Here is a 24,245-nt window from a genome sequence, read left to right on the forward strand (position 1 = left end):
TTCTGTTCGAAAAATACTGTTTTCCGCCCCCCTCCCCCCATAGATTTCCCCTCAGATCAAGTCACGTCTTATTTAAAGTTAAGCAATTGATGCAATTTTTTATCACGCGAAAATGTAGTTATTGGCGGGTAGAATAACGAATAGGAACCCACGGGCAGAATAACTTTGGACGAGATATCCACGGAATGATTTAAAATTTAAAAATATAGGTAGAAAATGACAATCTGTTGACTTGGCACGGGCAGATTTTTCAACGAGAAAAATTGGCGGGCAGATGGTAAACGGACATATCTGTCTTATAAAAAGAAATCAACTGAATTCCAATCGGCAGGCACCAGGCAGAAAACGAATAATTATCGAAATCACAACAATAGAAGAGCCTGTCACTACGCATGAAAAAAATTTCTTTTGTCTGGGAAGGGGCAGATTTCTACGATAACATTGGCACGGGCAGATGGGCAACGGCCCATGAGAATTTAGTAGTAAATGATCCATATTTATAATTTACCCATTTTGCTTAACAACCTGGGAAATAATCATAGGAAATTAATTAGTCGCAATCAAATTACATGGTTAAGTAATACGAATTGCTATCACAAGGCAACTACCTATGAAGAAACGGACGTTGCCAAAAAAGATTATATTTGAAGAAAAGCCTCCACGCAAGACCAAAATATCTATTGACTGGGCAGGGGCAGATTTTCACGAGAAAAATTAACAGGGCAGGTGGCCAACGGGACTACTTTTATGTTTACTGTAGAAATTAGGAACACAAGTGAAAATTGCTGATCATTTTATTAGTGAAAGTTGCATCCATCGTTTTTGTTCTTTACGTTCGACACTCACGTTCCCTTACGTTCATTTCCTTTAAAAAAGGTGAAAAGCAAATGAGTTCAAATTTAAGCTAGACCTAAGTTCCCCGGTCTCGACCGGGCCCAAGTTACTAGTAAAGGCTCGATAAACGAATTTTTTTTTTTTTTTACTTTGATCTTTTTTGCCTTTACACTTTTTTATTCCATCTATTTTAGGAAATCATCATAGCACAATCTAATTGAAAGGTCATAGATAACGTCGTTATTCGTTAACCTCGGAATGAAAAGGTTTTTTTTTTCATTATTTTCCCTTTTATAAATGTGGCCTCGAAATATATTCATGTTGTTTGTTTGGAAGACTATTCAACACTTCCGGTGCAATAGACGTGAATGGATGACGCGATTTTTTTTTTGTGCGTATTATTGCCAGAATTTTGGTGGGAGTAGTAGGAGGAGGTACGCTGGTAGATCGTGTGACGTGAGTTGCTCGGTGAGTTGTTAAGTCATTTGACGTCAGACGAGGAAAAGAGAAAGTGGCCTCGAGGCTGGACAAACCCCACTGTTTAAACGCATCATAAAGAACTGTTGTAAACATATCCTTGTTTGGGTTTTTTCTTTGCATATGGTGCAATTGGTGCATGCGCTGGGACCTGCAATAAAGTCAGTGAGTTGGGAGTAGTGGAAGCAGGTAGTTGTCTCTCATTACGACTCTACGTGACGTGTTTCAACAGAGAAAAAAAAGTATTTGCAGGACACAATTAAGTGTTGATTTATCGCAAATTTTGTAAGGTAATATTTAATTTACTACTTTAAAAAATACAGAATTGTAAGAAAATATTGATATGCTTGATGTTTTGGCATGTAATGTATCTCTCGCATGTGCATGTGTTTCAAAATATTTGTCACTAAGATCTATCGAGTTTTTTTTTATGGGGTTAGTAACGTAGTAAGTAGAAAACTTTCACTCACCAAGCTAAAAGCAATTTTTTAAAAAAGAATATACTAAGGGCAATAAATATCCAATGGGAGTTTACAGAGGTGAAAGTCCCTTTTCTCCCGGCTTTCCACTTTCTCCAGTCCTCCCTCTCGAGTCTCGATGAGCTTGAAACGACTCTTTTAGGGTGTGTTGTTGGAAAGTACTACTTGTGAAAGTTTCTAATAAATGATTACCCTACCTTTAGTTTTGGCGGCCATTTTCATTGTTTCCTTTCTTTCACTCTTGGGTAATACTCTCCAACAATCCACATTAAAAGCAGTAAAAAAAAGAGTAATTTTTCACCTGCTGTAAATTTGTGATGTGCTTTCTCCCATGGCAGAATTTTAGTGTAGCTGTCGTCTCTCAACATGGAAGGAAGGTTGTTTTTAGTGGTGCTCTGTGTTCTCGTGTCTCATGGGCTTACCGCGTCAGTCAGATCTGTTAAAGGATCACCCCCACTTGGCGAAAGAGTTAGCCAGGTAAGTTCCATTTCGTTTTATTTTTTTTATTTTCTATTAAATATGGCAATATTGAACTCGTGAATTATTTGAATGTAGGAGGAATGTTTGAGCAAAGGAATACGGTTGCTCGGCAACGGATCCGAATCAAATGCTACTCTGACCAGGAGATCGTCAAATCAAGATGATAAAGCCCTTACTGCTCTATTCGCTGGACAGATGCAGTTTAGTTTGAATTTCTTCAAGAAGGTCTTTGATGTAACCCAGTCCGATGTGCAGTCTAAAAGTGCCAGTGAAAACCTTTTCTTTTCTCCAATGAGTATATACTCGGCATTGCTCTTGGCCTATTTCGGCGCCAATAATCGCACTGAGGATCAGCTGACCGAAATTTTAGGACTTCAGAATATGGACAAGGTAGGATATCACTCATGAACTTTTTTCGCGACCACTCATTGACCATGTTATTTTGATGTTGTTCCTCATTCACTTTCTCTCTCCTCGCTTTATTGTTGAGCAAAGAGAAATTTAAAGAGAAAGGTAATTTTCCTCGACGGCTTAAGAGTAAAATTTTTCGTATTGCCTAAGGTGTTTTGTTAGGGAACATCCGGGTTTTATTACGTAGCGTCTGTTTTCGAGAAATTTTATAGAAAGTCCAGATTACGACATAGTGGCTACACCTTCCGACTCGAAAATGTTAAAACACTAAATTTTCTTTTATATCGCAGGTCGGAGCGGTACAGGCTTACAAGCTAGTAAAGTTTACTCGTCAGTTGATGCGCGTCGCTGGACTAGTTAAATATGATTTTGATATTGCGAATCGTTTTTACTTCAATGAAGATGAGAACATTCGCCCGTGCATTAAGGACATTTTCAACGAAGATATCGAAATGCTGAATTTTGCTTTTCAACCAGCTGAATCTAGGACTCGCATTAATCAGTGGGTTGAGGACATTACGCGCAACAAAATTAAAGATCTGGTTACATCTGACACCATCAACGCCAACACTAGAATTGCTTTGGTAATTTTTCTTTTGAAAATCCTTGAAGTATAACCTTGTAACATGTCCATGTTTATATTTCTCGGAAAAAAAAACAGGTTAACGCGGCTTACTTTAAAGGTCAGTGGGCCTCTCAGTTCAAAGTAGCCAATACTCGGCTCACCTCCTTCGCCATCAACAATAAGGAAGAAGGTGTTGCCAATATGATGTTTCAAAAAGGACGCTTCCGCCACGGTATTATCTATTCAATCTTGTGATTGTTTTATTGTTTAATTATTAAAGTTTAATTTACAGCTGCCGTCGAAGAGTTGCAAGCCAACCTGTTGGAAATGCCTTTTCTGGGAGGTGACGTCAGCTTCTTTGCATTGTTACCCGAAGGTAATAATGGACTGGAGGAAACCGTGAGTCGTCTGACGTTGGATACCTTGCGCAACGCGATGGCCAGCACCTTTCCTTTGACTGTGGATGTCGGTATTCCTAAATTTCGCCTGGAACAAACTCTTAGTCTCCGTAATGTGAGTCACAATTTCTAATGATTGCCCTTTTTTTCGTCTTTTTCAAGTTATTTATTTATTTACGTCCTTTGTTGCTTTTACAGGTTTTAGTCAAGATGGGCTTGACAGACATGTTTGACTCATTGGCGGCAGATTTTTCCGGTTTCAACGGTGTTCCCGGACTGAAATTTGATGCAGCTACACACAAAGCTTTCATTGAGGTGAATGAAGAAGGATCTGAAGCAGCCGCTGCTACTGCTCTTGTCGCTTTCCGCATGGCTCGACCTGTGAATGTAGTCCAGTTCATTTGTGACCATCCGTTCATGTTCTTCATCTATGACAACCTCTCCGAAAGCATTCTTTTCATGGGAGTCTACAGAAATCCAAAGTAGTGACTAATAGGGCATGTGAAAATATTCCTACGCGAAGCCCCATTGATTTCTTATTTATTGCTACTGCACACTGGTTGGTTGGTAGTTTGCATTGATCTATTTTTCCTACCTTCGCGTGAAATGATATGTAATGTGCACAAAATAATAAATAATATCCGTCGAACCATTACTGTAATATTGATGAAAATTTTGACGGTACGGTGATACAAACAAAAGCACAACATCGGAGGGCACGTACTACGCACTACATTTCAAAAAGGATTATTGAAAAAAAAAACATGATTTGCAGGTCAAATGGATGATGGGATTCGACTGAAATGAAATTAATGTGGAGCTATCGTGAAAAGAAAATTCTGTACAGCATAGCAATACTAGGCGAAAGAAATGGCGAGAAATATTAAATTTGGTTGCTTGGATACCCGTAATCAGTCATCACTGTTTACTAAGTGAAAAAGATAATTTGGGTCGAGCATTCTTTTTTCCCAAAATCAAATATTGCTCGTCGCGCATCCGTTTCTCGTGCTCGCGTTGCATCCTTTGTCGATCCTCTTCCATTTTTCTCGATTGCTCCACCATGGCCAAACGTTCCTCCGCCTAAAATTTAGGATAAAAATGCATACAATATTTTGTAAATTGATTATCTTTCAAGTTTGTTTTTGTATGAAACTCACGAGTTTACGCTGGGCTTCCTCGATTTTCTTATTATTCTCTTCCACGATCCGTTCGAGCTCTTCGCGTTTGCGCCTTTCCTCTTCCTGTTTCAAACGGGTATCCGGGTGCATAAGGGAAGATGAGGCAGGATAGGAAGGGACGATGGGTAAGGTTAAAAAAATCGATACTTTAGGACGACGTTAAACGGCACGCGGAACCATATACCCATCCAAGTCACGCCATTAAAAACGGGGTGTAGGGTAGTGATGGTGGCCGAAGTTACCAAGATAAATGGCATTTTTTTTTTAATTAACATAAATAGTGAAGCACAAATGAAATGAACAATCAGTCATGTCAAACGATGAGGATAATGTCAAATATATCGAGAGAGGGGGAAACAAATGTGTTTTGTTTGGTGATGATTTGCTGTTACCTGCACAACCCTGATGACCCTTGAATTGACACTGGAGGTCACGGTACCAGAAAATAACTGACCTTGCTCGGCGGAGAGATCTCACTGTCAGCATACTCCAGATGTCGATCGAAATGATGACCCACCATTAAAAAGGGCCTCAAACCGTTCAATTTCTCTCTCATCACTTGATAACATAAATCGAATTCTCTGCAAATCTTCTTTTTAGGTTTAGGAATAAAATGTCTTGTATAGAAAAAACAAAACAAGACAGCCCGCTCCTATTCGGCGCGGAATGCATATATGAACGCCGGGAGAAAAGAGCTATAAATTTGTGAACAAGATGCAAGATGGGAGAGAAATGTCGCCGATAGACTTCTTCATGTTTTGTATGCGCGGAAACGGCTGAATTTACAATTTTCCACTTTAACAATTTCCTAAATCTTGAGAAGATAACGACATCGCCACCATTTTAAAAATGTGGCAACTACATCGGGAACGAGCTGTAAGTTGATTGCAAATTCAGCGTTTCTTTGCCCGTGAGAAAACGGGAGATAACTGGATCCAACCAAATACGATACCTCGCGGCGGTTTTCTTCTTCCAGCCTCTCTTTCCGTCGCCTTTCTAGCTCCTCCAGCATTTGTCGTTCCATTATTTGTTTGGCTTCTTCGACACGCCGTAAGACTTCAGCTTCAATTTCGTCCTTCCGCTTTTCCAATTCTTCTGCCACTCGTTGCGCCACCATTTCCTCGATTCTTTTGACAGTTTCTTCTTCCACTATCTTTTGTTCCTGTTCCTTTTGACGCCTGAAAGAAACATGACAATTAACGGTTACCCAGACTTCAAAACAATTTATTGTTTTTTCTTACATGATTCTTGCATTATGGGCTGCTCTTTGACGTTCAATTTCAGCGAGTCTTTCGACTTCACTAAGTTTACTCCGACCAAGCCTTAATCTCCGGGAACCAGCATCAGAATCACTGTTGGAAGAGGACGATGATCTTGACCTCTTCCTAATGATACATTTCAAACGCTGAATAAAGAAATTCTATCTTTTTTTGAATACTGCAATTGAGTTAACCTGTATTTAGTCTCAGAAGAATCCTTGCGACTAGAAGGCATCCGATGTTTTTCATTTTTTCTCGATCGCGACCGTGACCTAGAGCGTCTTTTATGTTTGCTTCTCCTCACCCTGTCTCGTGATTTTGAGCGACTTCTGCTTCTCGATTTTGTCATTATTGTTTTTCAACTCTGAAACTGAGAATAGAAATAAAAACTTTTAGTAACTTCTTTATCTTTGGATTTTCTTCAATAACTTCATGCAGTTAAATAGAAAGGTATAAGAGCTCAAAATACACACTTTGATTTAAGAATTTCATTGACTACAGCTTTTATGATTAAAGTCTCATGCATGCGATCCAATCAATTTAATATGATAAAGGTTTTGGTGTACAACTAAGTTTTTTTTTAATAGCCAAGTTAATAGTGGTACGTAACAAATTTCGTTTTCGAGTCGTACACATTTTTTTGGTTGCTTTCAGATTAATCCATCCGAATTTAGGAAAACGCCTATATAACAGATGTTTCTTCTTCAATGGAAGTGCACAAAACAAAGGATTAATAGCATCTATGATACATTTGAACACCAAGGTTTCGATTAAGACTTCTTAAATATCTAGAAATATATTGAATTCATACCTTTTTATGAAGCACAAGATATTCTAGTCGAATTCAACATCAGCACACACACCACAGCCATCTAAAATCAGAAACAGAAATAAAACTGATGTGAAGATGGAAAACAAGAAGTGCACCAGAGGAAGTCACCAACCACATTGGAAAGCCTGAGCTACGCATGGCGAGCTCCACAGATGACGTTGCGGCTGGTTAGTTCGGGCATTTGAAGGAGGGGCATAGGTACATGGGAAATGGGATGTGTACATTCAGATTCAGGGAACTAGGGAAGGAATTTAGAGAACAGTTGATGAAAAGATGAGTAGGGAAGAATTTACCAAGTGGTTATTCCCTTCCTTTAATTTCCGACCACAATGTTATCTAATATCTAAATCTAATATCTATCTCTGAAGTCTGAACAATGCGATACGCAGCTCAGGCTGTCTTACCAAGTTACTACGTTTCTGCGTGAGTTCTCCTGGAGTGCTACTTCATGTTTCATGAAAATGTAATCGGGCGATTGAGCTGCCATCTGCCGGAAATGGGGTTTATTCAATAAAAGATTTAAAAGTCAGCTGAAAATAATAAACCCCAACCAAAGTAAGAAAAAAGCTCAAATTTTGAATTTAAAACTAAAATAATATCAGACAGCACAACTAGAAAGATAAGAACTTAAAAAAAAATATATATTATCCTGCATAAGAATGTGTCTGACCACAAGAAACATTCAAGCTCTTGTGATTATAAGATTTTTTTTTTCACGACATAAAAATCTAAAAGAAATTCGCCTGAAACGTTAGTTTAGATTCCTTTAAGCCAAGAAGACGAAACACTAGCAACAAGGTCATTTTGTTAAAATTACGGTAAAGAGTGAGGGTGAGCTAAAAATAACAGTCATAAAAAGGAGTCCACGATCGCTTTGCAAATTCAAATCAACCACGCATCAAGAAACGTAAATTGGATGTGTATTTCCAATTTAAAAAAAGTCGATCTACATCATAAACAGAGATTCATTGCAGTGAGAAAATGGACGGAAAACATTAGGCACTGTGTCTGTTCACTGAAGTCAAAGTCATTTAAAAAAAGAGGTAGATTCTATAACCTAATATGATTAAAAACGAATATAAAAATTGTGAATGCTGCAGTAATGCTTGATTTTAAAGTGGGGGCCCCAGCTTGGCAATCCACTAACTGTCTGGCTCTCAAGAACTCAGGTCCCAAATATTTGTGATAATGCCTTTGGCTAGGAGGGACGATTTGCAGTTTCTGTGTGGCGTCTTGAAAAATTACGTCGTTATAAGGAGGGTCAGACGTGAACAACGCAAAATCCAAATAATCTCCTAAATTACAGTAATTCAAGATTTTAATTTTTTGAAATAATTAAATGTAAAAATTGTTTACCTTTCAGCCCGTAAAATTGTTGCGCATACATAAAAACGTTTATGAACGCATCGATTTCTGTTTTATTGTAGCCTCGTCCTCCTCTTGCAACCATGGCATTAGCTTTGACCTTCCCTAGATTACAACGAGCGTAATCTGACACGGGAGCTCTTTGGCCATCACGACACAGAAGCTCATAATCTCGCGAAAGCTGATTTCGGGACCAATATTCTCGGCTTTTACCATCAGTGTTTTCTAGAACAGTAGCGTGTCGGACAAAGGCAACGTGACCTCCTCCCTCCACTAAACAGCGGAAAGCCCCAGTATTGCCAAAATAGTCCTCAGAGTGATCACGGCGGCAAAATCGAAAACTTGTGCCATGGCACAAGTCGCACATATGAGGAAAGCTTAAGCCTGTTGGTTGATATTCTTGATTCATTGCACCAGGTACACAAGCTTTGGTGAAGAATGATGCAGCAGACTGAACAGAATCACACCCGTAACTTCTAATCCTTTCGTTGGCTAATAGATGGGCTAACGGTATAATCCACCCAGCAGCATGGTAAATACCTTGATAATAGAAGAAAGGTTTAATGAAGTTACCCTACATCAACTTGTTATTTTATACAATTTTTTTTTTTTACCTGTGTGACATGTATTTTTGTTTTTGAGATAGATGAGTTCAGTTTCCGGATCAGTAGCCTTAGCCACAGCAACCACGTAGTATTCGGGTTTTCCAAGATTGTACACTTCCGAAAGAATGGAGATCATGTCAAAATTTAATCCTGCTGTGTAAATGTCACCAGCATCCAACATAGTCACGTCGGCTACTCCAGTTTGAATGGCCTAATAGAGAAAGTCGTCAGCTTAAGTTTACTCAAACATTTTTATTTATACTAACCCGCATGCAACCGATGTTTGTATCTGCTCTGTAGCAGTTCATTTCCGGCTGGAGTAGTTGAGCTTTCATCGCCGTTCGCATACGGACACATTTAGTCAACTCGACCGGAGAGGTGACACACAAAGTCATTGCTTTTACCGGGCATTGTCTAACACCCAAGATGGAATCCAGTGTACGACCCAAAAACCCTGAATAGGTCTGCTGATCAGCTGGAATAGCCTGGTCGATTCGAAACAAAAATCAGTTGTTGACCAGTTAGGGGGAAATAAATTGTTATACAACCTTCAGACTGACGCTGTCATCCTGAAACATTAGATTATTCAGCATTCCATAGCGAGGAGAAGATTGGAAAAGTTGGAATGGCCGCGGAGAAGTCGGTTGATTAAAAGAATCAACGGTATTAAAATCTCGGCTTGGAAAATCCTCGAAGGGTCTAAATGTTGTAGTGTTACGAAATTCCGTTCTTGGATTTGCCGTGCGCGATCCAAATATTTCCACTAATTTGGTTAAAAACTTCTGATATTTTTGACGCATTTCGATGCCTCTTGCTGAAGTAGTCACCACAGCGTCACCAGGAATTTGTCCCCAGTTACAATCACGATACTCAAGAATCGAACGGCGTGTGCCATCAACACATAAGAGTTCAAAGTCGTCAATCTTAAGAAAATGTTTACGTTATTTAGCCATCTATATGGAGATGATGGAAAAATAAAAACCAAAATTAACAAAAAATACCTTGATGGTTCCAAACTGCCCTGTGGCGAGCACTTCTGCTACAGTTGTATGCTTTAGGAAGGCGACTTCTCCTGCTTCGACTAAACATTTAAACGCGCCCTACAAACTCAAAACAGTTTTAGGACCATCATGATTTCAAAATAAAAAAATTTCTTTATTTTTTATACCTGATACCCTGCATAGGGGTCATGTGCAGTACACCTTTGACCAAGAACTTTGCTCGCGCACAATTGACAAAGATGATCCGAATTATCTCCCAATGGGTTGTAAATATCCGAAAGAGAGTCAACAGCACAAGACGGGCCAAAAAACTCACTGGCGGATTTCACGTGATTATTACAATCAACAATGTCCATATGTCTCAGTTGCATCAGTGTGAAGATAGGTTGGACCCAACTAAAATAAATATAGATTATTTAATTAATTAATTAAAATAGCTTTATTATATGTGTGAACCAAACTTACCCTCCATGGATACCAACACCAGGAAAACAGGCTTTCTTTCCTCTTAGTTGAGTAATGGTTTGTACTTCTGGTAAAGAAAATTTCTTTACCACAGCAACAGAGAAATAAAATGCTTGATTATTTGTGTAAACTTCTTGCATTATTGGCAATAAACTATGGTAGCGGCCTCCAACAAAAACATTTCCTGGATCTAGAGTGGTAACATCAGCCTCACTTTTGTCCAAATACTGCATGCATTCTGCTTTATTGAATGCCTATTGATTTATCAAAAATATTAGAAACACAAATAAAAATAAAAATATTTGATTCCTTACCCTGATGCACTTCACAACCATTCCTAGCTTTCCAAATTGTGAAAACTGAAGATCTACATTATGTGCCATTTCTTCACATTTCTCTTGCTCATTGACATTAGTTGTACACCATTTCAAAACATCTTTTTGGCAATGAACTAAAATGAACAAAATAGATAAATAAAAAGTTGTTCTTCCTCTTTTACCAATCATAGGGTTCCAATGAGGCAAGTAGGGTGGGGCATACAAGTAATACAGGGAACTTTACTTTATTAAACTTTACATTTTAATAAATACTTTTGTAAAAATTTAAATGATCTTCTAATAATGAATTACCAGTAACGAAAGAATAAAAAATCGCAAATATCCAACACAGTTGGGGAAAACCGATTTTTTTGTTGTTGGCCATGTCAAATTTTCTCAAACACACAACAGCATTTCTCATTCCCAAACCTACGTTGCCATGTATTCATTTGCTTCTGAATTTGAACCCGCTCGCCCACTCCGGACTGGACCACCGCGGAGCAGCCCACATAGACTCATAAGAGTCATAGACAAATCATAGGTATAAGTAAAACCAGAGCTATAGATCTATTGCTCTGGTAAAACTAGGATATGAGATACACATAGAACTAGGTAGGAGTGTAGAACCAGTACTTCCAGTAGGACTCCAACTCTAATTCACGTTAGAATTAAAAAAAACTTCATTCAATTCGAATTAAACTTACACTGTCACGACCTTTTTATCGTGACGTTATTCAACTAGCAGTTCAAACTTTTTCTCAACCATAACGAAGTGGCAAAAAAATGTGAAGCTGAAGCAGTTTAACAGTCAGCAACACAAACATTTAAAAAAATTACATATTTAGAATAATTAAACTTCTATAATACAATAAAGATTAAAAAAAACTAAGAATTAAGTGAGAATAGGTTTGCTACTATTAATTCCTGAATCAAATAAGAAAACCGTTAAAAAAAGAAACTTTTAATTTTTAAATCAACCTCTTGTCATGTGAACTCCTGTTTATTTATATAACCTTTCGAATGTTTTCTTGATCAATCAATTATGAATCAAAATATACCAAGGTGAAAGCAAGCCATGAAGTAATACCGTACTGCCACGTGTCTGCGTTCTTTCTTCAACGTTTCTTTCTTGAGAGGAAAATGAGGAATTATGATAGTATTAGAAAGGTGGAAAAGATAACGGGGTTGGGCTCGACAATAAGGTGTTACAAAGGTAGACAATTTTTAATTTGTTAACACTCAGTTGATGGCTTCCAATTATTCTTTTAAATGTTGCCCATTAATTGGCTGAAGTTTCATGGGTAGCCTCTTGACCTTTCATCACATCGGGTAGCTCGGGAGGCGACGAAAGGGGTGTTATGTCGACTGTTTCAAACTCTCCATTATCCAATCTGAACACAATAAGTAATATTTAAATTGTTCCAGTTATACATATTTTTTCATGAATACTGATTATCATCCCATAGTACACTCAAACTCATTAGCAAATGTGATTGGGTTCCATGATCATCATTAGTATTCCCTACACTGCTCTTTTTACAAGATGTAGCCTGAATATGAACTTGATTTCTATAACTTCAGAAATAATTAAGGGTACAATAAAATCTTAGAACTTTACAAGCAATACTACTGAATTACTTTAGAAATAGTATTCTATACCCAATTTCTTTACACTCAAGATTTTAGTGCGAAAAGGTAGAAAAAAACTTTCACATGCTTGTTTCAAGTTGTGATGAATTTACTATGTCATGTACTTAAAAGACTTTGAGAAAGAAGACGGTACCAGAAAAATTTTACAAACAAAAAATATTTACCGATAGGCCAAGCTGAGGGATGCAGGACTTTGGGCTCTAGCAGTTGTTGAAATTAATCCATAGTCTGCCAAACAACGATTATCTTCCATGACCCGATCATCTTTAAACAAACGTTGGCTTTCTGGTGCAATCTTGGTTATTCCTGTATGCATATTTTGGTTAAGAAAATGTGTGGGCAACATCATAAAATGAGAATTTTAACAACCTTGGATGATTTTTTTCAACTCAGATACATTTGTGGTTTCTTTAGCATCAGTAAATATTGTCGTTTTCTTCCTCCTTATCATCAAATAAACGCACATTCCTGCGGCCATTTCGGGACTTAAAACGAGTTTCCCGAATATTAAGTCAACCTCAAAATCTAGAAAACGTTCTCTCTTCTCTGTTTTCACGGTATAGTCTACTCTCCAAGACCAAGTCGAGTCAACAACGTTGTCAGCTCAACTTTTTCAGGCCAAATTGAACAGGAGAGGAGAGGAAGGAAAAAAGGGGGAAAGGAAAGGTAGACAAACGCCTTGAGATTTGAGAAGGATGCGGAATAAGGGTAGGTTCTCCAGAATTCCGCTACGAACGCCACCAACGTGGTCCACTGTAAACTATTGCTTGCACGATGGGCGTGGCGTTGTCCCTATATGCGCTATAAATAGTGAATAAATACATATTATATTTAATGAAAAACTTCAGATATACAATGAATAAATTAATTTTACATCATGTTATGTGTTAAAGTACAATAATATTTACTTAAAATAATAAATATAAATTGGAAACTTCACCTAGAGGGCAGAACTTGAAGACCTTCCTACTTTTCTTTGGAGTTCGGACGGACGAAAAGTCGTCTGCTGTGAGCCAGACCACGTTGTGTTTTAACTTTTAAGTTGTAAAGACCGAAGACCAGCAGTTTGAAGTGTCAGCACCTCAGCGGGTTACTTCAATTTATTTTAAAGATGCCCGAGCTTCAAGGGTTTGGAGATGGAGGATATCAATCAGAAGCTGAGCTTGATACACGAGCTCTGGTTCAAGAACAGAATCGTAAAAAGAAAAAATCAGGTGGTTTCCAGTCGATGGGCCTTAGTTACAATGTTTACCATGGAATAATGAAATGTGGTTATAAAATACCAACACCAATTCAAAGAAAAGTGAGCAGTATTAAGTTATTTGTATTAATCAGAATGTTATGTATTTTCTTTTTTATAGTGTATTCCTTTAATCATGGAAAAAAAAGATGTCGTAGCCATGGCCAGAACTGGCAGTGGCAAAACTGCCTGCTTCTTAATTCCTTTATTTGAAAGGCTCCAAGCACACTCCACCATAGGAACTCGTGCACTTATTATGTCCCCTACAAGAGAATTGGCATTACAGACTTTGAAATTTACTCGAGAGCTTGGTAAATTCACAGGGCTGAAAGCAGCTACCATTCTTGGAGGAGATTCTATGGAAGCTCAATTTGCGGCAATGCATGAAATACCGGATATCATTATTGCAACACCTGGACGATTTGCCCATCTTTGTGTTGAAATGGAATTAAAACTCAAGGTTTGTTTTAATATTCATAAAATATACATCTCTGTGTTTATGATAATAATCTACTAAGCAATATTTTATCTTAGGAAATTGAATATGTGGTTTTTGATGAAGCCGACAGACTTTTTGAGATGGGATTTGGGGAGCAGCTGTTGGAGATTTTGAATCGACTACCGGAATTGAGGCAGACTCTCCTTTTCTCCGCTACTCTTCCAAAACTGCTCGTTGATTTCACCAAAGCTGGACTAACTGACCCTGTCCTTGTCAGGTAAGAACTGATTTTCCAAAAATATATATTCATTTTTGCTAATTATTTTGTTGTAAATATGTTGTTCGCAAACTCATAAGATTGGATGTTGATTCAAAATTACCTGAAGCACTGAAATTGGGTTTTGTATTTTGTCCGTGTGAATCGAAAGCGTCTGTTCTTCTTCATTTACTACGCAATGCAGTCAAGTCGGGGGAACTGACACTTGTGTTTGCAGCGACCATGCATCACGTGGAATATTTGCACTTGGTAATCAATTTGTTTATTAAAATTTTGATAATATAAATGTTCTGATTTCGATTTACATCGTTCCAGTTGCTTGACAAAGCTGGCATCTCTAATACCTACATTTACTCCAGTTTGGATCAAGCTGCGCGTAAAATCCATGCAGCCAAATTTCAAACAAAGCAAACACATGTTATGATCACTACGGACGTTGCGGCCCGTGGTATTGATATCCCACTTCTGGATAACGTTATCAATTATAATTTTCCGGCTAAAGCAAAACTTTTTGTTCACAGAGTCGGTAAGTTTTAGTAAGCTACACTTTTGTTTGGTGTTCCATTGTCATCTTGCTGTGTTGAAACCTTTCAGGACGTGTTGCCCGTGCTGGACGTTCTGGTTGCGCTTATTCCCTGGTTGCTCTTGATGAACTACCAGCTTTAGTAGATCTGCATCTCTTCCTGGGACGGCCGGTTAAACAGATTCCGCAAGATGGACTCGGGAAGGATGTCGACTGGGACGGCTTTCTTGGTCGCGTCGGCCAGACTGTAATAGACGATGGAAGTAGTGCCATGACGCTCTGGCATCAAGAATCAGTAGAACTTCAAAACATGATCAAGGTCTACACTTCAGCTTACAAGCAATACAAACGTTCATGCCCACCTCCTTCGCACGAATCAGTCAAGAAGGCGAAAGAAATCAAGCTTGAACTTTTAGGCCCTCATCCTGTGTTTGTTGCAGAAAGTTCTGAACTCGAAGGAGATCGGCTAAACTTGTTGGAACAGATGAAGAGCTATCGTCCTCATCACGTGAGGCTCTTGACCTTGAAAGTTTGTTCAATAGATGTTGCTAATTACCTGTTTTTTTTTCGATTGCAGACTATATTTGAAATTGGTGTAACAGCCAATTCCGTGAAAGCTAAAGTTATGTTAGAAAAACGCATCAAACATCAAAGGATCATCATTAAGCAGAAAAATGCGAATATGAAACAGAGCGAAACGAAACCATCAGACGAGCCTGAAAGTAGTGGTGTTCCACAGGAAGAAGCCAACGAAGAATTGGTTCAAGAGGCTTTCAGTACCGTTATAGCCCAAAAGAAACGGACCAGCCGAAAACCATTTGATCCCAACCAATCCAAGAAGAGACGACTTCAGTCTCAAACAACCAAGGACGAAGAAAACTACATTAATTACAATTCGAAGGATCACCAGACGGAATCGGGGTAAGATGACTTACGTTTTATTTTTACTAGTCTAGTTCATTTTAACATTAAATTTAACCGTAGATTGGCCCTGGGTTGTGATTTTGGACGAGCTGCCGCTGATGCGGTTCTGGATTTGACAGGTGATGATGACCAGGAACTTCGTAAACAGAGGAGCCTCTTAAAGTGGGATCGAAAGAAGAAGAAGTTTATCGGAGAGGTCGTATTTGCATTACTTTTAAATATTTCTGAATAAAAATATATTTCATTCTTTTTGTACTATAGGACGATACCAAGAAGCGTAAGATCCGTACCGAATCTGGTGTTTGGATTCCAGCTACATACAAAACTGACCGTTACGAGAGATGGAAGGAAAAATCTAAGGTTGACCAAAACGACCCAGCTAGTGAGGATTCGGGTGATGATGAAAAGGTTGGCAATCGTAATGCACCTGCTCGGTTCGATGGAGGTTATCAGAGACGAGGTATCCCTATGGGGATGAATCTTGAAGGTACAGTTTGTTTATTTATTTTGCTTATCACCAACTTGCAATGGCGCCTACGGCTTATCACCAAATTTCAATGTCGCTTGCAAATCACTCATATTAACACTTTTTTCTTTTCTCTAGGACGATTGGGAAGCTTACCAAAGAATCATCCAGCCATGGTCAAGGCTTGGGCTGAGGTTAAGCAAGGTGGACAGCGTGTGCGTGACGAGGTGAAGCGCCCTGAGCAAATCGAGAAGGCTCGCAAATTGAAGGAGAAGGCTCGACTGCGTGGAAATAAGGAAATTCGGATAAAACTTCAAATGAAGCAAAAGAAGCCAACTTTGAAGACCAAACAAAAGAAGGGTGGTAAAAGGCGAAGGTAAACAACTGAAAATCGGTGCGTGCTACGTGATCTGTAAGGCGCTTCTTTCCTTTTTTGTCAATCGCAATTTCTATTGTGACGAGAATTAAGGAAAACTGCCAATACAAAGTATGTTGTCGCGTAGTTTGCATTGTTTTGTTTCTTACTTCTTTGCGTTTATTTCAGCAATGTTCAACGCGTGATGTTTCAAGTGTAGATGTTAGAAATCTTGCGTGGGCGTGTCAAACGAAATCGAACGCATTACAGCTGCAATATTATTTTCACGATTGGAAAGGACTTTGGAGGATATTTGTCGGAAATGGCGAAACGTTCTAGGAAATTTGTCAACATTTCAACCATGAATACCTCCTCCAATCGATTTTCCGCATATTTCGCCTCGTATTTTTATTCGAGTCGTTGAAAAAGCCTCAAGTGCAGATTTCCGGGGGGGTCCAGGTTTAGACACTTTGAATGACGAATTTATTTTATTTTTTTATAACTTGTAACAAGTTTCGTTGTTCTTAACGCCTTTTAATGTGTCACGGGTCAAAAGAACTTACGGTATGTCTGCAAAGAGCGTACTTTACGACGACTTAAGGTGCATTCACACTGCCACTAACGCAGCGTTACGGAGCGTAGCGTAGTGTAGCGCCACTGGGCTACGCTACAGTACCAATTCTTCCGTAACACCCAGTGGCGCTACGCTCCGTAACGCTGCGTTAGTGGCAGTGTGAACGCACCTTTACGAACTGCAACTTTCCATTTTCTGGTACTTTTCGAACGATGTCCACGATGTCTTATTCGGCCAACAAATGCGTATAGAATAAGGACAGCCTGACCAGAATTTGACCAGCGTAAAATAGAAAGGAAAAAGTCTAGTTCAGCAACACAACAGAAAAACGTGTAATCTGCTACAAAAAAAAATATTTACCGGAATTCGTAACGAAGCCCGTGCAGGACTTTTAATCCGTCTCCCATCGGGTCAACCTAAAAAAAGTGCAACAAAAAATTAACCTACGTGCTATACATAGTTCGTCCAAAAGAACTTGTTGAAAGTTCCTTGCTTATTTTTGGTATAACATAATTCTGGGTCCCAATCCCAATTATATTATTTCGATTTTCACGTCTAGAAAAAAAAGTGATGCAATCTAATGCATAAAGTATAGCCCATATCAAAATTGAGGTGAGTGTCTTGACCCCTTTATAGTAAAAAGATGATTAGTCACCACGATGAACGCGCAGTTGCACAGCCGTAAAAAAAGGCAATTGAAAGAGCTCGACGTTGTATCCTTACCACTGGGATGGATAAATTTTGCGCCCGCCACACGTCATTCCTAGTACCTACTCATAAAATAAGTTAGTGGCGTCGTCTTTCCCCCCACGAAGTGCATACCTTTTATTGCTATTGTAAAAACTGTATATGCACAACAGCACACGCAAACTTTGAAGATGTATTGGAAGTTTTGTCCAAAATAAAACGTCGAAGAAAACGATATCCATCACTTTATAATGGCAGTGCGTTCTCATCCTATATCTAAATTATACACTCTAGTGTTGGGCTGTGTGTGCTTTGTGTATTTCTCTATCATTTCTTTTTTTTTTTTTTACGAGAAAAGAAATATTTTCATCCATTTTTATTTTGTGGAAGCCGATGAGGATTTAAGGAGTTGGTAGCCTAAAGAGGACGAGATAAGGCAGGACGCCCAAACGATCACGAACAGCACGCACGGAGTAAGAGCGCAAACCGAGAAAGAGAAAGAAATGCGAGTCAAAGAATTCAACTCAAAATTCGATCGATCGCATTTGGAGTGTTTAATGTTCAGTGACGATCAAATATACGGAGGGTTTGGGATGACTTTTTTGGCCGGGATCACGATTGAACCTCGAAGCGTTGAAAGAACGGCGATGCGTGATAAGGTAGAGAAGCGATGAGTGTACGGCATGAGGTAATCGAATAGGTTGGGTTGACCGAGTTAGACGCTGCGTAAGAGCCGAATGGATGGATCGTGATGACAGTCGTCGTCGCATAAACTTTCAGCTTTTGCCAAGGATTCTTATAACTTTCTTTTTTCCATTTTGACACAGTTTGCTCCGATATCTTCTTCTCCCTCTTCGCTCCCCTCGCCCCTTTTCACTTGGAGTTTCCATTTGCCCGACAGGAAACGTCTCCTTCCCTCCAATCTCCCCCTCCACTCTCTGATTAATAGTGATTGCTTCGGGGGCGGGAGTGAGTTCAGAGAGGACTCTTGTCGCCCGTTTGAATTTTATGTCAATTCACCCCACATCTCCTTAGGTCTCTTTCTCTCTCTCTCGTTCTCTCTTTCCTTATTTTATCGCTGACCGAATGGACGACTTCACGGACCTTCGTTCCTAATTCTCTTTTTTTTTTATTTCGTGATTTTAAATTTCCCACTTCTGCTAGGAATAGACTATGACTACCTTAAGGTTCTACGTACTACGTAGTCATCCGCTATTTGATTGGTGACGCCTTCCAATTCCTAAAAGCACTTTGAGTTTGAAAAAATGATGCACGGCCTGAAATGACAGCCGTGGCCGTTGTCTCATTTTTCGTGATTCCCGGCGAATATTAGTGTACACCTGATTCGAGCCTTCTTTTGTACTATATCGCATTAAAAAATAACAATGTAAGTTTCTCTTTCTTCACCTTCGCTATTGTTTTTAAAAATGCCAATCGTGGGCCTATTGACGTTGACGTTCAAGTCGTTCAATAATTGAGCCTGACAACAACGTCAGTCCTGGAATCCCTTATAAATGTTTGACATCTTTTCTCCCTTTAACCCCGGCAGCTACTAGTCCTTGATCAAAAAGTACAGTGGGAGTGTGGACTGAAAAGGCCAGGAGCGACAGGACAGGGCTGCTGGTCCTCGAGAAGAAGCGTCAAGATCCACACGTGAGAATAATCGGGTAACAACGGCCGGCCGAGAGTGAGAAATAAACACTATTGACTATTTAATGGCTCCTCTCTCTCTTTTCTTCTAGCTCTCGGCATTTGTGTTGCATTGTCGTAATAGCGGCGCAGCCTTCGACCCCCGCCGTTATCAACCGCGGAAGGTTGTACACAAACTCGTAAAGTGCTCCAATCCGATTTGAAGAGGCCCGCACCTCTCTCCCTTTTGCCCCCCCCCCCCTGCCATTTCGTTTATATACTCGGACAGAGTCGCGTCGCCCAGCCTAGCTGCTCGGTAGATGCACGATAATGTTAGAGGGATCGAGTGAGGAAAGAAAAAGCCAAAAAGGGGCTTCTGTGCGTTTTGCCGCACGCGCGATTTATGTACGGTTCTTTCTCTATAGAAAAGAGAGACTGTCATTGTTGGCCGCTGCTCCGCTTCCATTGCCTCTGTCACCTCCGGCGCTGTGGGTGAATCACTGACGCGCCTTTCATATCTTTTCTCTTTTTATTTTCTTCACCCTTTTTTTGGCTTCGACTCAGGGACCGATATATAACGACGCACGACGATCAAGATAAGTCCAGTCTTTTCCATATCGATTGGCCGCAAGCCGAGAGACTGAGAGAGACTCAATAAAAAATACAAGAAGAAGAAAACGGAAGAGCGTAGAGAACGCGAAGCTCACACACACAGCACGCTCATCGTCTACCACATCCTGTGTAAAGCATTTATCTCAACGACAACCCCCATCAACCAACCCAAAAAGAAAAATAAGATGAAGAAAGGGAAAACGACAGGGAAGATAAAAGAGACATTTAATAATGCTAACATAATCATGTCGCGTTGATCAGCTGATTTCTTTCTTTCTTTCCACCCGCTTCCGGTTTTTCTCTCTCCATTTCGGCTATAACGAACCCGAAATTTCAAGTGATCGACAATGCGCTTCTTACAGCTCAATGACTCAATGCTGGAATTGGCACAGCCAAATCCCCCGATCCCGATCCCGAGAAAAGTCTAAAGCAAAGACGATAAAAGTCTCTAGGTTAAATATAGGATCTATCATTATTTTATTTTCGTCACTTTTCTGTTTTTGCTTGTTAAAGCTTTACATACATGGCATTACAAAACTATAGCAGAGAAAAAAAGACTCAATATAATCCTCTGAATGTCCAAATTGGTCCGCTTTGTTCCTACACACTCGCAGGCAGTGGCAGTGGCACCTGCCACTTTCGACCTTTTTCTTATAGACGGCGATATTATAGAGACGATGTGTTCTATATACGGTCTATTCTTTTATCCCCTTTGGGCATATCGCGCCGCCTGCTTCAGTTCCTATATACCCGTCAACAAAGTGTGTGTTCCAATAAAGAAAACCCGATAGTGTCCGCCCTATCCCTTTTGTAAGCGGTGGACTGGCGAATGTAATTCTATCTACATCCATGACGAGCAACTCCACGGCATAGAGTCTCTCAGCAGCTAGTCTACCCGCCGCCATACAGTGCGGACGACGAGAGTGAACGAGGGGCGACAGCAGATAGAGATATCTGATGACCGGATAGACAATCGCCAGAAACAGTACAGGAAAAGGGAGAAATGAAAAGAAAAAAGGAAAAATAAAGGAATATGAAGGAAAAAGGAAAACAAGGCTTTTTGTCATCGATTGAACGCGTGTGTGTGCCGACTGTCAAGTTTATCGAGTTGGTGGGAAGCATGTAACAAAAAAAAAAGAAAAGAAAAAGACAAAAAAAAGTAGCGAGAGGAAATAAAAATGTAAGGCAAGCAGCTGTGTATAGCTGGCATTAAAGGACAGCAGCACGGGCGAAAGAGAGAAAGAAAGAAAGACACGTACAGTAACGGCGTGTGTTGGTAATCCGCCGGAGTGAAATCGATGAACGTCACCCAGGGAACAGCGGAACAATGAGCGCAAAAAGAATACGAAAAGAGAAGAACAAAAAATAAAAAAAGCAACAGAGTACAGCTGAATATTTCGGTGACTATCCTATATGGAGAACAACGCCCATCATACAGCAGAGCGCCACCCTTCATTTATGAATAGACAAATCTGCCAGCGCGCACCCAGAATATCCTCTTCAATGGAGTGTAGTCAGTCTGAAGCAGCGGGCGAATAAAACACACAGGAAATGTCCAACAATCGAAGGATCGGGGAAAAAAAAACCCAAAGAAATTAAAAGATTGCGCATCGTCTTCTTTGATTTGGATTGTGTCTATTATGTGTGGGGGGGGGAGGTTTTCGGCGTCCCTTTTACCTATAGACACTGTCGATCTGCTCGTTATAATTTCCGCCTTTAATGAGCAAAGTCTCTGAAGTAACACGTTCACGGTGCGGGGGAGATGCGGCTGAAAACTTGTTCGCGTCTCTAACCCCGTGGCTGATGGTTTACTCAGGTTTACTATAGACTCCACCTGGATGTGTAGTGGCGCCCTAGGGGCGAAGCTGTCGCAATCAATACATCGCAACCGAGGCTCTCTCACTCTGCTCTGCTCTGCTGTGCTCTGCTCTGCTCTGCTGTGTGTATGTATATAGCGATTCTCTCTGTCTCTTTCATCTGTTCGCAAACCGTCACGACTATTATTCTCCTCACGGACGTGTACATTCACGCAGCCCCTTGGACCACTGCACAGAACAAGGCGGGCCGACGCCGGAACGCGAGAGAGAGAATCAAACGAGTGCAGCAAAGAAGTAAAGTGCAAAGAAGAGAGTCGCTCTCTGCTGGTCGGCAAAAACTTTGTCTCCCAAGTTGATGATAGATGAATGCGACGACTGCTGCATGTCCTGGGTTTTTAGTTTCAATGCAATTGTTAGATGTTCGCTTAGACCAGGGGACTTTTGCAACATGTTCGCTATTGATCTATTCTGAATGGAAGCTATTAGCCATTCAATAAACAGACGCCGTGTTCTTTATCACATTTCTTAACTTGGAACAATAATTCGTCAAGAGACCCTCTTACATGTCCGAGTATATACTGACCTTTACAACTGGTTCATTTGTGTGGCACTTTGACTTTGACTCACAGTATATAATAACAAAAGTCGCTACCTAAACAGTATTGTGCAGACTATGGTAGTTTTCCACCGGGACTAGGCTATATGAGGAACTTTTTGATGTACTTTTTCAAAAACGTAGTAACCTGAGAATGCCGAATCGATAAGAGTCCACTCTGGTAGATTTAATAAAAAACGACGTCGGATGGAATGAATTTTCTTTTTTTGGTAGATCGCCATAGGATTCATTTGATAAGAGATACAAGTCCATATACGTAGGCAGTATATCGATTGCCATCGATTTGGAGTAGAAACTTTCTGCTCCGGAATGAAAAGAGAATCGGATAAATACGAAATAGATATACTTTGACCTTTTTTTTCTAGTCCGATTTTTTCCCCGTTGAAAGCCTAAAATCCCATTGGTAAAAGGAGGGAAATCTAAAAGAAGAAGAAGAAAAAAAAAAAGAAACATTCAAAAAAAAGAGAGAGACGTCGGGAGACTAACTCGGATGTTTACCCATCGAGATGGTTGCGCTTCGACGCCCGAAACGGACTGACGGACGGCCGAGTGGACGGACGCATTTCCGTCTAGCTGCCGCTCCAGCAGCAGCAGCAGCGGCCTATACAGAGAGAAGGAATGCAACTACCGCTCGACCAAGCACACATAGACATTCTATATACGAAACTGTATTTTTACACGAGAGATTCTCTCGGCTGGCACACAGCACAGACTAAAAACTCTCTCGTGTGTGTGTGTGTGGATGAGGGCAGCGCGTTCTCTCTCTCTGTGCTAAGTCGGCCGCCGCCGCCGCCGTCTTGCACAAAGAAACATTGGCGGAAAGATGGAGCGCGGCTTTTTCCATCGAGATTTGAAGGAACTAAGCAAGACTGGCATATCGATCGATCGGCGAGTGAGAGAGAGACTGAGAGAGTCATCAGATTGTCATGGCAACAGAGTCGCCAATTTCTTTTGTTAGTCGTCATCAGTTGAGCTTTTGATACGCGTCCACATCCGTTTTTCTGTTTACGTCATCGCTCGTTTAGTCGTCGGCAGCCCGGCAGCTACATAACCGAGATGATCCTGCAATCTTGCTTATTTGCATAATAGTAAACATAACATTTGGTAATGTTCCGGGCATTTGGTAATGCATTTCATCATTTGGAAAACCACACAGAGTTAATCCCACGTTTTCAATTTTTCTCGATTGAATCAGATTTGTCAAATTCCAACAGGGGTTTCGTTTCAAGAATTGAACCGAGTGACTCCGACAAGAATTTAAAAAAAAGTAGGCCTAAAAAGAAGAACAGTGATATTTCACTGAAATGTCAGCAAAATGATCATAAGTTCAAACAAATTACCCTTTGACGTAAAATTCTCATGCATTTTCCCTGTGATTCTCTCTTTCTATATATAGTTCTACCCTAGAGAACTTTAAAGGGTACTTCCGATTCAGCGTATTCTCTGATGTATCCTGTACCTCCTACGCCTAGTACAAGTGACGAACGACAAAAAGGGAAATTCTCACATTTGTCAACAAACTGCAAAACTCTCGGGATTCAATTTCTCGTCTTTTTATGAGCATTCGTAGACGTTCTAGGTAATCGATTCCGTGCTTTTTTTTTCTTTTTATAAAACAGTCAAAATAAACCTCAAACCCTCAGGGCTGTCGAATAAGTTGGCCAATAATATGTTTCTAACCTTCTCCGTTTTTCTCTGCGCCTTGCGGCTAAACCGTCTAACGCTCCTTCATTTACATCGTATACCTTCGAGGTTAATAGCCCCTCCTCC

The 24,245-nt window shown here is 40.0% G+C and overlaps 5 protein-coding genes and 1 long non-coding RNA gene across 10 annotated transcripts; 2 read left to right on the top strand and 4 right to left on the bottom strand.

The window, feature by feature from the left end:
• Positions 1-1,245: 1,245 nt before the first annotated feature.
• On the top strand, positions 1,246-4,293 carry LOC124206136 (serine protease inhibitor 88Ea-like). Its single transcript, XM_046603807.1, has 7 exons — positions 1,246-1,601; positions 2,129-2,267; positions 2,346-2,660; positions 2,972-3,265; positions 3,343-3,478; positions 3,539-3,759; positions 3,843-4,293. The coding sequence occupies exons 2-7, from the start codon at positions 2,157-2,159 to the stop codon at positions 4,128-4,130; spliced, it is 1,365 nt and encodes a 454-aa protein (XP_046459763.1). The 5' UTR covers positions 1,246-1,601; positions 2,129-2,156; the 3' UTR covers positions 4,131-4,293.
• On the bottom strand, positions 4,285-7,334 carry LOC124206137 (arginine and glutamate-rich protein 1-like). 4 transcript variants are annotated; one of them, XM_046603808.1, is made up of 8 exons: positions 7,026-7,282; positions 6,893-6,953; positions 6,714-6,783; positions 6,276-6,451; positions 6,064-6,207; positions 5,775-6,000; positions 4,802-4,885; positions 4,285-4,724 (listed from the first exon to the last, which is right to left on the bottom strand). In XM_046603808.1, the coding sequence occupies exons 4-8, from the start codon at positions 6,428-6,430 to the stop codon at positions 4,563-4,565; spliced, it is 771 nt and encodes a 256-aa protein (XP_046459764.1). In that variant the 5' UTR covers positions 6,431-6,451; positions 6,714-6,783; positions 6,893-6,953; positions 7,026-7,282; the 3' UTR covers positions 4,285-4,562. The 4 variants fall into 4 exon arrangements, with proteins under 4 accessions (XP_046459764.1, XP_046459767.1, XP_046459766.1 ...); XM_046603811.1 differs by lacking the exon at positions 6,714-6,783 and having other exon boundaries at positions 7,207-7,334; XM_046603810.1 differs by lacking the exon at positions 6,714-6,783 and having other exon boundaries at positions 7,026-7,325.
• Positions 7,335-7,816: 482 nt separating this feature from the next.
• Positions 7,817-11,130, bottom strand: LOC124206135 (melanotransferrin-like). The gene is made up of 10 exons (XM_046603806.1): positions 10,979-11,130; positions 10,664-10,800; positions 10,350-10,603; positions 10,052-10,280; positions 9,885-9,983; positions 9,432-9,806; positions 9,150-9,368; positions 8,893-9,094; positions 8,270-8,818; positions 7,817-8,208 (listed from the first exon to the last, which is right to left on the bottom strand). The coding sequence occupies exons 1-10, from the start codon at positions 11,085-11,087 to the stop codon at positions 7,964-7,966; spliced, it is 2,418 nt and encodes an 805-aa protein (XP_046459762.1). The 5' UTR covers positions 11,088-11,130; the 3' UTR covers positions 7,817-7,963.
• A 517-nt stretch (positions 11,131-11,647) lies between these two features.
• LOC124206139 (elongin-B-like) lies at positions 11,648-12,930 on the bottom strand. Its single transcript, XM_046603812.1, has 3 exons — positions 12,686-12,930; positions 12,481-12,622; positions 11,648-12,057 (listed from the first exon to the last, which is right to left on the bottom strand). The coding sequence occupies exons 1-3, from the start codon at positions 12,792-12,794 to the stop codon at positions 11,946-11,948; spliced, it is 363 nt and encodes a 120-aa protein (XP_046459768.1). The 5' UTR covers positions 12,795-12,930; the 3' UTR covers positions 11,648-11,945.
• A 359-nt stretch (positions 12,931-13,289) lies between these two features.
• On the top strand, positions 13,290-16,687 carry LOC124206134 (ATP-dependent RNA helicase DDX54-like). Of its 2 annotated transcripts, XM_046603805.1 has the most exons (10): positions 13,290-13,619; positions 13,678-14,016; positions 14,091-14,272; positions 14,353-14,521; positions 14,588-14,798; positions 14,867-15,303; positions 15,373-15,716; positions 15,780-15,915; positions 15,981-16,206; positions 16,324-16,687. In XM_046603805.1, the coding sequence occupies exons 1-10, from the start codon at positions 13,428-13,430 to the stop codon at positions 16,563-16,565; spliced, it is 2,478 nt and encodes an 825-aa protein (XP_046459761.1). In that variant the 5' UTR covers positions 13,290-13,427; the 3' UTR covers positions 16,566-16,687. The 2 variants fall into 2 exon arrangements, with proteins under 2 accessions (XP_046459761.1, XP_046459760.1); XM_046603804.1 differs by having other exon boundaries at positions 13,294-13,619; positions 14,867-15,716.
• A 625-nt stretch (positions 16,688-17,312) lies between these two features.
• Positions 17,313-22,869, bottom strand: LOC124206140. The gene is made up of 3 exons (XR_006879583.1): positions 22,603-22,869; positions 17,475-17,530; positions 17,313-17,377 (listed from the first exon to the last, which is right to left on the bottom strand). It is a non-coding gene; the product is annotated as an uncharacterized LOC124206140 (long non-coding RNA).
• Between the last annotated feature and the right edge of the window lie 1,376 nt (positions 22,870-24,245).

The sequence above is a fragment of the Daphnia pulex genome, chromosome 10 (genome assembly GCF_021134715.1).
Source record: "Daphnia pulex isolate KAP4 chromosome 10, ASM2113471v1".
Lineage (NCBI taxonomy): Eukaryota > Metazoa > Arthropoda > Branchiopoda > Diplostraca > Daphniidae > Daphnia > Daphnia pulex.